The sequence below is a fragment of the Periplaneta americana genome, chromosome 3 (assembly GCF_040183065.1).
Source record: "Periplaneta americana isolate PAMFEO1 chromosome 3, P.americana_PAMFEO1_priV1, whole genome shotgun sequence".
In the NCBI taxonomy this organism is placed as follows: domain Eukaryota; kingdom Metazoa; phylum Arthropoda; class Insecta; order Blattodea; family Blattidae; genus Periplaneta; species Periplaneta americana.
This window is the reverse complement of record NC_091119.1, coordinates 125,150,805-125,169,078: the sequence shown is the minus strand read 5'-3', so window position 1 is coordinate 125,169,078 and position 18,274 is coordinate 125,150,805. Positions and strand designations below refer to the sequence as shown.

Genomic DNA, 18,274 nt, shown 5'->3' with positions numbered 1-18,274 from the left:
AATATTGCCGTAAATCACTTCAAAACACTCACCAAATTCCGCTGCAAAAATATGCACCTGAAAACCTTCAACCTTGGGCATTATTATTCAGCAGGTACACTGTTTATGCATGCTAGAGTACTGACTGGTGAACAGATAGCTAACTTGAAACCATCGTAATGCATCCTATCGGTCCCCAACATTACAAGGCTAATTATTATAAATTTAAGGGGGCTTATGACGGTGGTAGTGATAGTGACAATATTAGTAATACTGATGACGGTGATGTCAATAGAGGTAGTGAGAACAGTGACAGCATCTGAATGTGACATGGGACTTGCTCAACAGCTTCTGCTATGAGGTAGGTAACACAATTTTTAGACAGCTGGTAGCAGGCTAGCATTGCTAATAGGGGTCACTATCGCGAACTGTAGGGTCGCGTCACATTCCTGTCAGGTTCCAAGATTAGAATCTTCAACAGTAACTGTAAAATGGCGTGATGCCTATAAATACAGAACTTTGGATATTCTGTCAAAGTCCATATAAGTCAAAATTTTTTATACCGGACATTCTGTGCACTATGGAACACCCAATAACCTTAATGGTAACAATTAATCTTAAGCTGATTGACGATTTCTTTATCAGAGTCATCAAAGCAAGGACACATTACAGTTTTTGGTTCTTTTTTTTCCCCCCCTCTTGTATGGAGTCTGCTCTTATCGGTTTTCCATAACACAACAAACTATAATCTCTCACGTGTAAAAGGGCAATGCTATAGTACCCTTATCACTACTATGGTGAGCGCACAATACGTCATAAAGAGAACACTATTATAGAGGATACCGGTAGGGAATAAATTACATCTTACTTTAAGTTACTTTCTTTGGACAAAATAAACTTTGACATAATGTTAGCTTAACAAATTACCGTATTTACCCGCATAATGGACTCACAGTCTAGTATATATAGTCACGAAGCTTGAGTTGTGAGACTATGCAGGTACTATTTCGCATTGTCTGTAATGAGGCGATAGTAGAGATCCTAATGGTTAGCAACTATCTATGGATGCATATTCCCTACGTATTGAGCTTCGTGACTGTATATACTAGACTGTGATGGACTCATCTCAATTTTCCGCATTGAAATTAAAAAAAAAATTCTCTGCATAATAGACGCATCTCATTTTAAACAAAGATAGTTTTAATAATATCAAATGTCGTAAGATTATGTTTAAATTCAAGTTTTTAAACAACAATGCATGGTACTACAGCATACATGATTGGTTCTTTTTTACGCCCGCAAAATATAGGTACTCTCCAATTAATAACACAGTATTCTTGGGACATCTGCAGTAATCAATTGTGTTGATAAAATTGTGTTTCGACAATGGATAAGAACTGACCGAAATATTCAATATATTAATACAAAGTACCGAAGTACATATGATATTTCCGTGCAGAAATTCTGTGTCATCATATGATGAAGGATGAGTGGAACAGAGAAAAATTCTTTCCAGCACCGGAATTTGAACCCGGGTTTTCAGCTCTACATGCTGACGCTCTATCCACTAAGCCACACCGGATTCCCATCCCGATGTCGGATTGAATCCTCTCAGTTTAAGTTCCACCTCTTGGGTTCCAGAATTTCTGCATGGAAATCACTTAGTGATTTAAGACAGCACTTACTTTGTCGGATCCTGGCCACTTAGTCACTCATAACGATTGCACCTCTGCACACGTATGGACATTGTGCCACTGTCATAAATGACGTAGTGCATGAGGGTAGGCCACTAGAGGGAACCCAAGAGGTGGAACGTAAACTGAGAGAATTCAATCCGACATCGGGATGGGAATCCAATGTGGCTTAGTGGATAGAGCGTCAGCACATATAGTTGAAAACCCAGGTCCAAATCTTGGTGCTGGAGAGAATTTTTCTCTGTGCCATTCATCCTTCATCATATGATGATGCAGAATTTCTGCACGCAAATATCATATTTACTTCGGTACATTGTAATAATATATGATATGCGGAAAATAATCACTTAGTGATTTAAGACGGTGTTTACTCTGTCGGATCCGGCCACTTAGTTACTCATAACGAGTGCACAGTGTGCCACTGTCATAAATCTATGACGCAGTGCATGAGGGTAGGCCACTAAAGGGAACCCAAGAGATGGAACTTAAACTGAGAGGATTCAATCCGACATCGGGATGGAAATCTGGTGTGGCTTAGTGGATAGAGCGTCAGCACGTAGAGCTGAAAACCAGGTTCAAATCCCAGTGCCGGAGAGAATTTTTCTCTGTTCCACTCATCCTTCATCACATGAAATATTCAAGTTATACAGGGAGTTTTAAGCTGAAATTTATAAAATTCGTGGAAGAACATGGTAACAGAATCACTGGTCGAACATTTACCGTGTCAAAGTGTAAAGTGCGTAAGTGTCAGAAACAAAAATAACTACTATTAAAAGCATCTAACACATCAAGAAAATCATTTCGTGGTCCAAAGTGTGGGAAGTATCCCGAAATTGAAAATAAACTACTGAAATATGCATGGTGCGAATTAAGATTTCTGATAAGGAGACAGAATCCTAGATAAGAATACTATACATAAAATTATTATTATCCTCATTCTAAACAGCTCAATGCTTGGTCGCACTGAGTTGCTTGTCTTGCATCTTGATTATAATAATTATTATTATATCCATGAGCAGGTTTAAGATAAGATGTGTAATTCCTAAGTTATTGATTGTTGTCAGCTTGCAGAGATGATAATACATCAATATTATTTTTTATAAAGTATACTCGAATTAAAACAATTATATTTTGTGAGCGGGGATAACTTTCCAACTGGAGGGAAATCCCCTCCGTTAATTCGCACCCTGGGAATATGTAATGGAGTTAAGGATCAATGGAATTCGACTGTCACATGAAATTATGTATTTACAAAGCACGTGAAATCACAGCCATTATGGGCATTGGTGAATTTAAAGCAAGAAGAGATTGGGCTCTTCATTGCATGAGAAGGAAAGACCTTCCTATTAGAAGACGAAATTCAATTTGTTAATGAATGTCATAAAACTATGAACAGAAAATCGTAGATTTCTATAAATTCGTAATAAAGATAAGAAAGGACAAGAATTATTTGTTTTCGCAAATAGGGAATGCAGACCAGACACCAATCTTTCTGATATGCCGACCAACATAACAATCGCTAAGAAAGTAGTGTGCTGACATGCACAACCAGTTATGAGAAAATGCGTTACACAGTGATGCTAACATTAACAGGAGATGGAAGGAAATTACCATTGTTTGTCATTTTCAAAAGAAAAACTATGCCAAAAATTAAATTATCAATACATAAACCTATTCACATCAGAGTCCATGTGAAGGGATGGATGAATGCAGATCTGGTGCAGACAATGTGGCAGTGCTTTACTTTGCCAACCTACTCTACTCGTTTGGGGCAGTTTCCCACGTCACTTGGGCGACAACACAAAGAAAATTCTTTCGGAGTCAAGTAGATAACACCAGAAATAGTTAAAAAAAAGTTTCTTTAAGACCAGCATATCAAATGCAATCGATGGGACAGAAGATGATATTTTATGGGACGAGAATGTGGAGGAACATGAATCTGTGACAAATGATAGCAGTGATGCTGAACCTGACAGTGAATGTTAATAACAACAATAACGTGTCCTGTCTTATTGAAGAAAAGTGAAACAAATCTTTCAAATGAAAGTAGAAGGAAGATTTGGACGAGGAAGACTCTGTAGTAGGAGAGGACTGAACAAAGGCGTGGAAAGACAACTGGGGAAATGAGATTGTGTGAGGATAGACTGGAGTGGCAGAAACAAAGAGGAAGAGGTAGTCCCGATGCTTGACGGCAAAAGGAAAAGAAGAAAAAAAACTTCAGCATTCTACTACCCATGCAACTAAATTAGTGTCTTGATTTGCTTTATCAGCTATAAATGAAAAATTTGTGTTGTTCTTTTCCTACATTTACCAACATACCAGATTTGTTTTGTTGCTTATCTGTTATAGAATACCTTGTGGTAAGAAAGGTCACTTATTCTTCTCACACTGTCGTATCTGTGGCCGGGAGGAAAAAGGTCTTAGGTGAAAATTTTATACTTTTCAGGAGAGCAGTAGAAAGACTGAAATTGGTGTAATTATAGAGTTCTTTTAATTAAGAGGTTTTCCCCGGATATTATTTGTTTATATTTCTTCTAACGTTGCTCATTTAACAATTTTCTTGATTATTTCCACACTTAAGTCTTTTTAAAACTGCAGCCCAAACTGAGAAGAAGGGACTATTTAAACATAAGACATTTTTCATGTCAAATAAATGGGAAATGTAAATTATAAGGAATAGCAAAATAGGTCTTAAACAATATAGGACTGTTTACCTGGTGCTTCAAGTTTTAAAAGGAAAGGGCATCAGTATGTGATAAAATAGCTAAAATACAAGTTAGACCTTTTTAATAGGGAAGCATGGAAAATAAGAATGTGATGTTTGTAAGGAATAAAGTATTAAATATTCTTAAGTCCTTTATTCTGTGTGTGCTCAATTCAAAAAGTACTTAGGACATTTTGGTAATGCTCTATAAATCCAGTCAGGAGTCTTATTTGACTTTAACTGTTTTACCAGATTGTAGAGAATTGTTTCCGCTTTCAGAACATATAAAAATCTCATTTTCACCAAAAATTGACTTACAGTCTATACAAAACTAGAAAGGTATTGACAGTTCAGTGGATTGAAGGCGTCACTATGGTAACCGTTCAAACCAGCCAACTAGAGTACATGGTGACAGTTCGGCATTGCCGATTGTTTCACAGCGAGCATGTTGTAGCCGACTATTTTGTTCGGAAGATTTTAATCTTCGTTACTGTATTACAGCAAGTATTAGTGTTCTGTCGTGGCTATTGTTTTCGTATTTAATCCGACAGCATGTGTATTTACATTACCGACTATGTTAAAAAAGATGTGAACTTTGCTACAAGATGCGAAATCTTCCATGACAGTGTTTCTTCTCTGTACATTATCATAAAGAATCAATGACCGCAAGATGTTAATGGAGAGAACTGACACTTTGTTGTTTTTCACCATTCCCCAGTTCTGTAAAACAAACTTTTATTTAAGTTACCTTGGAAAGTCAATATATTGCCTGCGTGAATTTTTAAATTCACTGTACATATTTTGGGTAACGTAACTTCATTTAGCGATATGATTCCGAAGGGTTTAATTCATTATCTACTTTGTAGGCTAGTCAGAAATAGCATCATTATCACCTTTTGCCCTATTTAAGTCGTCGAGATAGAATGATGTAGAACTAATTGCTTCCGTAGCATTATTACTGATACTAATATCTGAAATGCCTGACTCAGATAAACCACATGTCCCACTATTTTCTGTACTATTCGCCACATTATGACACTCAGTGTAGACTTCTCCACGAGACAGTGATAGCTCATGGAGCTAAAACTGTATCTTTCATTTATAACTTCAAATTTATAGCACGATATCTTGATTACGCTTTATACTACATATGGTTTGCACACTGTATGATATTCACATTCACTTACTCTTTATTTCCTTTATAATTTATTATTATTATTATTGTTGTACAGTCAAAGAGTCCGTATGATACAAATTTACGAGTTCGTGTTAGCTGCTTAGTTCCGACACAGCAGGCAGGCGGCGCAATCAGCCACACAGCACTACCACACAACTTTCCAACGTCGCTCCCTTCCCACGTGTGAAAAAGAGAACTGTCAATACCTTTCTAGTTTTGTATAGACTGTAAGACCTTTTTTTGGCCACAGATATATTTTAAAATTATTAAATATACAATAAATAGTAGAATATATAAAGGATATGATTACTTTTGTGTTATATTGTCATCATCATTGTCAAATAATAAGTTGCCCTAGTGCTACCAAAATGTCACAAAAATAATATATATATATATATATATATTCTTTCCTTTGGCAGATCGTATAGATTTTGCTTATACTAGTTCAGTTTACGAGCAAATAAAACATAATGTTTATTCAATCTGTCCAAATCTGTTCTCTACTAACAAGGAATCAGTCACGATTTTATATGTCTATAACTTTGTACTCTTATATTTCTGCAAATAGTATCAATGTCATGTATACCAAGTGATTCAATGGTTTGTACAAAACTTTTAAGGAGTGGCAGAGGAGGGCACAACGAATATTTTTTGTCAGACAACAAAGAGTCAGCATCACGTCGTTACTGTGCCTGGAACAGATTCCCTCGTCAGTCAGCCAAACCATGTCACCTCAACACGATGGTTACTTCGGGCATTTCATGCACTTATTTCCTGAGTTCCTGTACATCTTTCCACAAGACCTCACCAGTCTGGGCTTTTCCTATGGGATCACTTGGGTAAATTAATGTATGTCATTTGTAAATGACGAGAAGCAATTGAGAAAAAGGGCTGTGGCTGCAGCAGACACAATTCGTGCTACTCCTGAGGTCTTTGTGAAAGTATGACAATCAATGGTTCGTCGTTCTGATCTCTATATAGAGGTCAATGGTGGTCACTTCGAGCTTCTTCTAACTGCGCATCAGGTGGGTAATATCCAAAAGGTAATGTGTTGTGTGTGGCACAGCTCTCCCAACTTTCGCGTCACCCACTCAGATTACACAATGCCGATAATATGTTGTCTGATAAAAAATATCTCTACCACCTCTTAAAATTTGCGCACAGACTTTTGAATCACACTGTATGCGCTGTACTTGACAGAATTAATTTATTCCTTTTATTTCATTTCAGTATGTCATTTTCCATACCGAGCAATTTACACTTTGCATCTTACAATTGGGAATGGATAAAGTTCAAATTTTTTGGTCACAAAACATAACATTTAACATCCACAAAATGCCCAACAATTTTCCACCTGTCACCATAACCATTCTTGTACTTGAAGTTTCAGCACTGATTTTTTTAGTAATTTCCTCCTGCAGATCTCTCTGATAACTGGTAAGATATATGTGTTAGTACAGCACGAAAACATCTATATGGAAAACAAATTTCAGTTCATTTTAAAAATGCTTCTGGAGGAATTTTACTGCTTTTGTATAATTCTGTGAACACAGTTAGGGCATCCGTAATATTCCATTTAGACTCTTCTAAGCACCTGCAAGAAATAAACAAAATAAATACATGCGATATGTCACTATCTCTTATCTTAGATTTCAAGTACAGTTCAGAAAAGACTACGAGAAGAACTTTGCTTACTTTGTAGACCATCTGATGTTCATTTCAGTGATCTTACTAAAGATTTCTGCCATTTGTTCTCTATCTGATTCAGTGAGACCAACAGGATTCATTGATTGTAGTCTTCTGAATGATGTCTAAAAAAAAATCCCAAACAATAAGTTCAGCAATGTGAGACAAAATATGTAAGTCGTTATTTAGAACAGAAATCCAATAAATTGAAATTCCAGATAATTAGAACCAGGAAAAAACCATATAGTGAGTGGTTACTATAATGCAATAAACCATATTTAGAACCTTATTCATAAACGGCAATTTATTGTCAATGGCTGCACTATGGTTTCTGTATGGAGAACTTTACAATAGTTGCAAAAAATCTCTTGATTAATCATTGTCATTAATTATTATTATATTAAAAATGAAAATAAAATAGTTATATTTAAAATGTTCTACACAATGTGTTACACTGCCTAAGGTTATCTACGCCAAAAGTGTTACCTCCTCCTATGTATTTAGTCTTGTACACATCCAATCTCTCTAAATATTCTAACAGTATTAGGCACTGTAAGGGGACTAATAATTTTTGTACACGGAAAATTCTTTGTAAACCTTTGCTCTTTTCTGGTAGAGTTAGTGAGTATCATGAGAAACATAAATAAAAACTCATCATAATACAAGGTACGACAAAGGAATCGGATGGTTTACTGAGCAACATGAGGGGTTATGGATATCGGTCGACCGTTGTTTGTTAGTATTTTGTGTAATCATGTAAGTATGGAGCTCGGTGCATCGTGCTTTCGTTATCGAGAAATTTTTCACGAATAGTGATTCAGTTGTGCCTTTCATCTTCAATTTAATGTTGACAGCCACGGAGTGGTTCCTGCTCACAATACCATATTGAGATGAGTACAAAACTTTCGATTATCAGCATCAGCTTATAAGAAGAGACCACCAGGACATGTTCAACATTGAGTGAGCGAGAAGAGTCCACATCGATCAGCTAGACGAAGGCTATAGCATGTTCTGTGCGCCAAATATTGCATTCAGATATGATTGTTCAGCAATTGAATGAGGGAGACTATGTCCAACGCAGGACATTCACTGAAAGAATGGTGGAAATTTTGGCTGACGAAGTTTTGTTCATATAAGTGACGATCCACATTTCTATTTAAATGATTATGTTAATAAGCAGAACTTTAAATACAGGGAACTTGAAAATCCTAACGAACTACATGAGCGTCCACTTCACTGTGCAAAGGTTACAGTTTGGTGTACTGTGTCTAGATACTGCGTCATAGGCCGGTATTTTTTTGAGGAGAATGGGAACACTGTGACAGTGAATAGTGAACACTACGTCGAAATGCTGAGAACATTTCTTCAACCAGAACTGTGTAGGCGTCTACGTGGGATTGATAGACAAATTGTATGGTTTCAGCAAGATGGTGCTACAGCTCGTACGGCAGAAAATTCAATGACAGTTCTGTGCCACATGTTTTCAGGGCACATCATTTCTCGGCACGGCAACATTCCCTGGCCTCCCCGCTCGCCTGACCTTACCGTCTGCGACTATTTTCTGTGGGGTTACCTGAAGTCCAAAGTGTATGTAAACTGGCCCCAAACAGCTTATGACCTGAAGATTGGCATTGCCCAGGAAATCGCCAACATTGATGGCGAAATGTTGGAAAGAGCGACATACAACTTCAGGGAAAGACTTGAAGATTGCATAGAGACAGACACCATTTGAAGGACATAATTTTCAACACAATCTAAATATATGTCAACAAAATGGCATACATAGCCAGTTTTTTTGGCAGTAATAGATTTGTTCTAATAGATATAACTACTGAGTTATTTTCATTTGAAAATCGTCCGATTCCTCTGCCGCACCTTGTATAATAAACAGAAAAATAAATTTCAATCATGCGATCACCACTAGAGACTGGCAGATCCAACATGAAACTTAACTCTGCTCCACAGGGGCTTAAACAATTCAATCATTGTCTTGTGTTTGTTCTGACTCACCTTATAGTTAATTTGTGCCTTGATCTTAGGCAGCATACACAGCACAAGGCATATAATAGAAACTCAGTCATTCATAACACAGTCGTGATCAGTTAACACTTTTTATGAAGCTACTTTTCAGATTATCCCAATTAATTAGGTCTTTAATCTTTATTTATTTAGTTTCTATATCACTGTCATCATAAATAAGAAAATGGAAAAAATTTGTCGTGACATTTAAGTCTTACATTATAACAGCAGGAAGATTAAAAAGCTCAGCGGAAAGTATACAAGACCGAACTGCAGTCTACTGTACATATTCAAACATGAAAATGCTTACTATGTTAATAATCTGATATTAAAAATTCATCAAATCTTTTAAATAATAGCATGCTTGCAAGTTAAAGATATATCATTATTGAGAAGGTTTGATTAGAACATCTCTAAAGTTTTTTCATATAATAATTGTGCTTCAGTCAATTCATACAGATCAAACTGTCATCACATAGACACAATCCAAATTGTGGAGTTGACTGTGGCCTTACAAACACCAAGACTTGCTGACAATTCTCTAGTAACAGAGAGTGGCTGCTCTTCCAGTTGGTGGATATAGCTACATTCTCTAAAACAGGTGGTCTACCTCAGTGAGATTTATCTACAAGGATTAGGTCTCCATAAATGAATTGTTTAAACCATTTTGATGCTATTCTACTATTGATCACTCTTTCACCTTCCGCTTCACATATTTTTTCAAGTGCTCATTTTATACATGCCTTTTTTTTTTCCAAAAGAAATGCAGATGCACTCGAACTCTGGCTGTGTTATCACTAGATCTCGAATTTTTAGACACAGGCACTTAAAAACTAACTTTTAGGCACCTAAAATATGCCCTGAATTTATAAAAATAGGCACTCAAAACATAGATGTAGGCACCTAAGAATACAATTTCAAGGAGTTAAAAATACTATTTTATGCAGCTAAAATGTAATTTGTATCCACACAAACTACAGTAATTATAACAATGCAATTAATTAGCGAGTATTAAGCATTACGGTATACAGTGACAAAAACAGTAACAAAATATTGAGGTTAGAAACTTTATTTTTATTAAGTCTTAAATTATGAATATTGGTACACAACTTTTAATGAATTCATCAGCCGCATTGCTCTAAGGCTGCTAACACATTAGTGCTCATATTACAATTAAATTAATTAATCAATGAATTTACAATTAACACATTATTCATAATTGCCATTGCAATACATAACGTTTTTCTCCAATTTGCTATTGTCAAACTCTGCCTTTTCTTAAACAGAACCAATTCATTAGCGAAAAAAATTCTTCCCAATGATACTGAAGCTGCATATTTAAATCTAGCAATACAGGGTGGACCGCTCGAATGTACCTAATTTCAATTGTATGTGACTGGTAAATGGTTGAAGATAGAAACCTACAGTAACGTTTATATGAAAGGAAAACTCAACAAGTCTCAATATGCACATCACCATATCTACATGACCTCCAGCTGTCACTGTGACGACATCAAAGCGATGAACACTTTCTTGCCAAGCATGTTGGAGCATGTCTTCTGGAATGCTCTCAATAACCTCTATGATGCGCTCCTGAAGATCACGAAGGTCTCTGACTGGGATGGCATACACTTTATCTTTGACACAGCTGCAGAGCTAGAAATCGAGCGGTGTTAAATCCGGAGATCAGCGCTAAGACGGTTTAGCATTGTATTGGCGAATTCCACTCATTTGGGTTTGTTGCATTAACTGCACTTTGTATGTGTACAGTTTGAGACATTTGTGGACAATTCGTTGCAATGTTGACTTTGGTACTTGAAGTTCCTGCGAAGCTCTTCTTAATGACTTCCGCGGGCTTTGCTCATACGCGGCTTGAACATTTGCAACCATTTCGTCGGATGTTCTATGACCACCACCATGTTTCTTCAACACCGATCCTGTACCTAAAAATGTATCATGCCACTTCTTAATGCTTTCAGCATTTGGAGCATCATGGTTAAACACTCGCCAATACTCCCTTTGAACTCTAACAATTGATTTAAACTCTGAATACCACAACACAGTTTGCGCTTTCATCTGCGGTGTCGCCATTTTGACAATCGATACAATTTACAAAAAGAAACCATGTCTATGCACTATACTGACAGGATTCGAAACCTGTTGTGTTTTCCTTTCATATAAACGTTACTGTAAGGTTCTATCTTCAACTGTTCACCAGTCATATACAATTGAAATTAGGTACATTCGTGCAGTCCAACCTTCATTTCATTTGAATTCATTTTTAATAAGTTCCAACAAGTCAAGTATCAATAAATAAAAACAGATAATATTCAGTCATATGACTTATTTTTTAATGTAAAATACTATAATGTAAAGTAATTATTATAGTATTTTACATTAAAAAATAAGTCACATGACTGAATATTATCTATTTTTATTTGCTAGCAATATTTGCCATGCTGATTTCTTTAGGGAGAACTACATCCTCCCAATTCATCACATTCCTACTGTCTGCTCAAGTGCTCAACAAAACCAGACGTCTTCCAGGGATTTTTTATTCCTACAACCAATCTATTACAGAAAATTTGAACCAAACTTATCCATTGACATTCAAAACTTTCTCTTTCATTGTTACACGAAAATTTAAAAATATATACAAGGGTCACTTACTAAGCCATGGCAACTATTTTTTTGTATTATTATGATGTACCGAAGTACATATTATATTTCCATGCAGGAATTCTGCGTTACCATATGATGAAGGATGGATGGAACAGAGAAAAATTTTCTCCGGCACCAGGACTCAAACCTGAGTTTTCAGCTCTATGTGCTGACTCTTTATTCACTAAGCCACACCGGATTCCAGCTCCGATGCCAGATCGAATCCCCTCAGTTTTCCCTTTGGTGGCCTATCATCATGTACTGTGTCACTGAGGGAATTCGATCCGGAATCGGAACTGGAATCCGGTGTGGCTTAGTGGATAAAGCGTCAGCATGTAGATCTGAAAACCTGGGTTCAAATCTGGTGTTGGAGAGAATTTTTCTCTGTTCTATCAATCCTTCATCATATGGTAACGCAGAATTCCTGCACGGAAATATCATAAGTACTTCAACACATCATAATAATATGATACACGTCGGTAATCACTTAGTGAGTTAAGACGGCGCTCATCCTGTCGCATCCCGGCCACTTAGTCACTCATAATGAGTGCACCTCTGTACATAGTGTGTTGAACATTGTGCCACTGTCACATATTCTGTGACAGTACATGAAGGTAGGCCACCAAAGGGAAAACTGAGAGGTAGAACTTAAACTGAAGGGATTTGATCTGGTATAGGAACTGGAATCCAGTGTGGCTTAGTGGATAAAGCGTCAGCACGTAGAGCTGAAAACCCGGGTTCGAATCCTGGTGACGGAGAGAATTTTTCTCTGTTCTATCCATCCTTCATCATATTTTTTTGTAGGTAAATGTGTTGTTATACAAGCATTTCATGATATACATATGAAAATACACAATGTACTTTACCAATAATGTCTGTTACATGGGTTACTCAGAAAGTGTTGTAGACAAGGAAAAAGAGTAAAAATCAAACAAATTCATCTACCATAATAATATTGAGCACAATAGTCTCCATGCACATTAACACATTAAGAACTTTCGAAGTAATCATCAAGGCAATCAACTGTTCACTGCCAACGATAAGGAAGGCGACGAATATCATCAACTGCTCCATTGTCCAATCTGATAATCTTGTGTCACACTGCATTACCAATGTCTCCTCATGTAGGAAAGTATCTCCCACTCAATGGAGCTTTCAATTTCGTTATCAAATAGAAATCGCATAGTGACAGATCGAGCGAGTAGGGGGATGGTCTAGTACTTCCCATCTCCAATGCTGTAAAGAGGTCTTAACAATGTCTGCTGTATGGGCTGTTGCATTATCGTGAAGGATGACTGCACTGTTTAACAACTTGGGCCGTTTATTCCTGACAGCGCGATGTAGGTTATTCTGCAGATAAGTAGCATAGTAACTGCATTAACATTAACATGGAAACAAAATGACACAAAAGAATTCCTCGAATGTCATATGCATGAACTTCACCAGAGATCGATTTTGACGGACTTAAACATATGCACTTTGTTCTAGACGACTGACATCTGTACTTGAAAACGGCTGAAAACCAACTAACTTTTGCGCATCCCTTCCTCTTTCGTCCTTGAACATCTACACCATCTAGCAGCATCAATAAGTACCATATGTCTCAATGTCATTGCTGCACATCGAAAAATGTGGATTGTGATTTGGGATTCCGCCGAAAAAAAAATAGTTGCCAGGACTTTGTAAGTGATCCTCGTATGTCACAAATAGAAATAGCCAATTTTAGGCTCTAAAACCTTGAAAATAGGTCTCAATGGAAAAAACAGGGATTTTTAGGCACCATAAAACTGCTTTCAAATATTCATATTCTATATAAAATGTGAAGATATTTAACTAGTTTTAGTTTATCCCTACCAAAAAAAAAAAAAAAAAAAAAAAATGCATTTAACCTAAAACCTGAGGTCTAATACCAACAAATTATCTGCTGCCTTGCAAATGAAAGACAAATGAGTAGAACATATACATTTATAGCAAAAAACTTTCAAGACACCTGGTATTTCCATTTAATAGGAATTTGGCATTCAAGAACTCACATTACTTGAATTATAGAATTTACGCATAGGTCCATTAGGCCAAGTCCATGAATATTCGTTTACTTTATGACACTTTATCAACTGCAATGGTTATCTAGCATCTGAGTGAAATTAAAGTGATAATTCCAGTGAAAAGAGATCAGGTTCCAGTGCCGAAAGTTACCCAGCATTTCCTCCTAAGGGAAAAACCTCAGAAAAAACCTCAACCATAACTTGTCCCAACCAAGATTTGAGCCTGGGCCCACTTGTTTCACGGTCAGATATATTAACGAATATCTCTCATGCATGCAAAATTTGTTGGAGCTGTCAATAATCATATCTGTTCATATATCACAGTGGCAGTACGATTTTGTCCATAAATTTCATTTTGTGGATTACACTGAATACAGTAATGGTGGAATGATGGTAAAGGATACGAAAATACCACAAGAAAACCTGCCCCAACATCGAGTTTGTCCACCATAAATTCCACTTGGAAATGATCTTAGGATATTTATGGCTATGGTGACAAAGTAAAAGGTGAAGAGAAAAGAGTTGACCATGATATAAAAATATTTGACTTACCTGAACCTCTTTTGTTGTAGCATTTTTTATATGCACCATTTCATTGATTATCTGAAATTGACGATGTCCCACCTTCACAAGTACAAATACTCGACAAAAAGAACGAATGAGTGGTGATTTAATCATTGTAGGTTCCCGAAACACTCCACATACAGTTATAACAACACCATAATCCTGAAAATTGATAAAGACAACTGAAAATGTTATAAAAGAAAGTAACAGATATAATATAAATTAACATATATTTCATTATACAGAGTGTTATACTATTATTTTTGTACCATCACAATACTTACCCTAATGAGAAACTAAATAATGGAAGGTTATCATCTATATCATGGAAATGATTCTGGACTGATAATATGACTACCACTGCCACTGGTTATATACCCATTTGCAGTGTGAATAAATACATACATGACAGAGATGTTACAGTTTTTTTTACCTTTATACACAATGCAAAAAAAAAACATATTCCATTATCCAAGAAGCTAATTTGTGAAATGATTTACTTACTGATTCCACAAGATCTACTGTAAAAGAGAAAGGATCGTGTTCAGATCTCGGAAGCTTGCTGATTGTTGCAAGTATGTCGTCTGGCCCATGGTACAATAACTTCAGATTCTTGCTGTAGTCAGATAGCTTAAGTAAATTTCGGCTCTCCATAGTATACTCTGTCAGTCTGAAAACAAAAAGATTCCCACATTTGTAACAATGCAACACATCGTTTGTATGAAATATTTTATTTGGCTTGCTACATACACAGCTTTTATTTTTGTAATACTGTCAGTTGTGATATTTTCATCATGTGCTATTAAAGATTCCCACATTTGTAACAATGCAACATATCGTTTCTATGAAATATTTTATTTGGTTTGCTACATACACAGCTTTTATTTTTGTAATGCTGCCATCTGTGATACTTTCATCATGTACTACTTTTAACATATGATGTTCATTCCCTCTTCTCCCCCCGCCCCCCAAGACAATTCGTTACCAGGCCAAAGGATTCTTAATTACTTCTTAATGAAAAATCAAGCAGTAAAATTTGAATGACATTTTTTACAAAGTGCAACATAATAAAATGTTAAACAAAATAGTTCATGAATGGCAGAGGAGAGTCATGATTGTTGGAGGTCAGGAGACAATTCAGAAAGCATGTGCAGGGAGAAAAGTCAACATGTAATAGTGATCCACGTCAATACAATTTATGTTTAATAGAAAAGGGTCTGTGTTGAATAAAAAGTGATAAAATATCAGATGTTCAATTACAATTGGTTCAGGGTGAACAGAATGTGATTCATAACAACACTGTTGATACTGTTCAATTGCAATTGGTCCAGGATAAAATAAAATGTGTAACAGAAACTCATGTGAACCTTCAATGTCATTTCATATTGACAACTTTCCAGAATAAAATTAGCCAATCAATGAGTTTATCGTGCAATTTGCATCAGCCAGTGAGAGAAACGTGAACCAAGATTGAAAGTGAGATGCCAGGTTGTGAAATTAAACACTTTTCGTTAAATTACTTAAAGTAATGGCTGAAGTTCATTAGCATGCTCTTCCATAAGGTGCTTCAGAATCTACTTATGTTTGTTACTACAGAGTCTCCAAACAGACATTCATCTGCTGAAGCACAGAAAGTGTGAGCCAAGAAGCACCTGCTTCTAACCAGTTCCTATGAACTTAATGTTTGGTCAGAGCATTGTCCGTTTGGCATACGGGTGTTTTGTGATAATACATCATGGAACCAAGTGTTTTAGCATTATTTGTATGTTAGTGCTGTTATAATGCCAAAGAATCAGTATACTTTAGACAAAGAATTTTCATGTATGATTCCTAAGTGAAAACAAACTCTGGAAGAGAAGTGACACGGTGATTTATAGGCAAATTCGCCCATGTTCCTGCACCTCACAGATGTACTGTTTGCAATCTTGTGAATAGGTTTAGAAAAACTGGATCTGTTCGCGATAAGAAACTAAGAGTAAATCACCATGTGTTTAACCTTATAAAAACTTCAGAGAAAAGATACCAAAATGTAACAATATCACTATTCAAAATTAAAAAAAAATATAAAAGAAATAATAAATATTCCCGCGAATACCACAAGAACAAGAATAAATATGACAAACACACAAAGCCTGTAAATTAAGTGTACTGAAATCCGATATGTAGGAAGAAAAAAAGGACTTTTTTAAACAACTATTTTATTCAGATGGATGAAGATTTTAAACATAATGATACAGCCAATGGACATAAAAAGGTCAGACAATTTAAACAAGGATACAGAGCCAGCACTCTTTTCTGTGGAAATGAAGATGGAAACCTAATAAGCAAATCAGAAGATGTCCTGGAAAGATGGACAGACTATTTTGACAAGTTATTAAATGCAACAATAGAAGATAACGATATAGAAGAACTAACGAATGATATTAAAAAAAAACCTTCAAAATGAAAAAGGAGCAGAAGAAATAATACCAAGCCCTGATCTTCTTGATATAGAAATGGCAATAATGAAGCAAAGAAACAATAAATCTCCAGGAATAGATGGAGTCCGAATCGAATTAATTAAAAATAATGAAGATATTACAAGTGAAATGCACAAACCAATCCGAAAAATTTGGGAAACTGAACAGATTCCAAAGGAATGGAAAAGTAGCATAATATGCCCAATTTACAAAAATAAAGGAGATAAACTCTTATGTAATAATTATAGGGGCATCTCATTGTTATGCACAGGATATAAAATCTTCACAGTCATCCTCAGGAAGAAATTGGAACCATACACAGAAAAAATAATAGGTAAATACCAAACAGGATTCAGGAAAGGGATGGTGGACCAGATATTTTCAGTTAAAAATATCCTGGAAAAATGCTGGGAATTCAATATAGACGTTCACCAGATATTTGAAGACTTCAAGCAGGCTTATGATAGCATTAATAGAAACAAACTTTATGAGATAATGCTACATTTTGAAATACCAAAAAAGTTAATAAGATTAATTAAAATGACAATGGAAGATACAGTATTTCAAATCAAAATCCAGACAGAAATATCACAATCAAAATTAGTAGGAAGAGGATTAAAACAAGGAGATGGGCTAGTGCCGCTGCTCTTTAACATGGCCCTGGAGTACGTGATAAGGAAATTGAATGTGAATACCAACGGTACGCTAATATACAAATCAGTACCGCTTGCTGCTTATGCTGACAACATAAATATAATGGCTAGAACCCATTAATAACGACTTAATAAATACCTAAAACAATCTTCCAAAGAGGTGGGCCTGAGCATTAACTGTGACAAAACAAAGACTGACACAAACACACTCAACATGTCCAATGACCCCCAGCATTACCATAGATGATCACAAAATAGAAAGAGTGGACTATTTTAATTATCTGGGAATGATAATTAACAATAGAAACAATGAAAATCAGGAAATACAAAACAGAATACTTAAAGCTAATCGTTCTTATTATAATCTTTTACCCATGTTCAAATCTAAACAAATTCACCCAAATACAAAAATGAGGCTTTACACCCAGTATTAATTTATGGATGCGAAACATGGGTTATGACCAAAAAAAACAGAACACATAATCAATAGTTTTGAAAGAAAAGTGTTAAGAAGAATTCTCGGACCCTTGGAGGTAATGGGATCTGGAGAATAAGATATAACAAAGAAATTTACAATAGATACAAAGATTTGGAGATTTCAGTAATAGTGAAACTCAAAAAATTGGAATGGGC

At 35.8% G+C, this 18,274-nt stretch overlaps 1 protein-coding gene across 3 annotated transcripts in view; it reads right to left on the bottom strand.

Annotated features, from left to right (window-relative positions):
* Positions 1 to 4,516: 4,516 nt before the first annotated feature.
* The window catches only part of LOC138696505 (nuclear RNA export factor 1-like), a 38,194-nt gene continuing 24,436 nt past the window's right edge, over positions 4,517 to 18,274 (bottom strand). For 2 of the 3 annotated variants that reach the window (XM_069821552.1, XM_069821553.1), the window contains exons 10-13: positions 15,034 to 15,199; positions 14,518 to 14,691; positions 7,250 to 7,365; positions 4,517 to 7,148 (exon numbers count right to left, since the gene is read on the bottom strand). In XM_069821552.1, coding sequence (XP_069677653.1) covers positions 7,049 to 7,148; positions 7,250 to 7,365; positions 14,518 to 14,691; positions 15,034 to 15,199 — 556 coding nt within the window. In that variant the 3' untranslated portion in view covers positions 4,517 to 7,048. The remainder of the gene's footprint in view (positions 7,149 to 7,249; positions 7,366 to 14,517; positions 14,692 to 15,033; positions 15,200 to 18,274) is intronic. The other variant, XM_069821551.1, reaches the window with a different exon arrangement.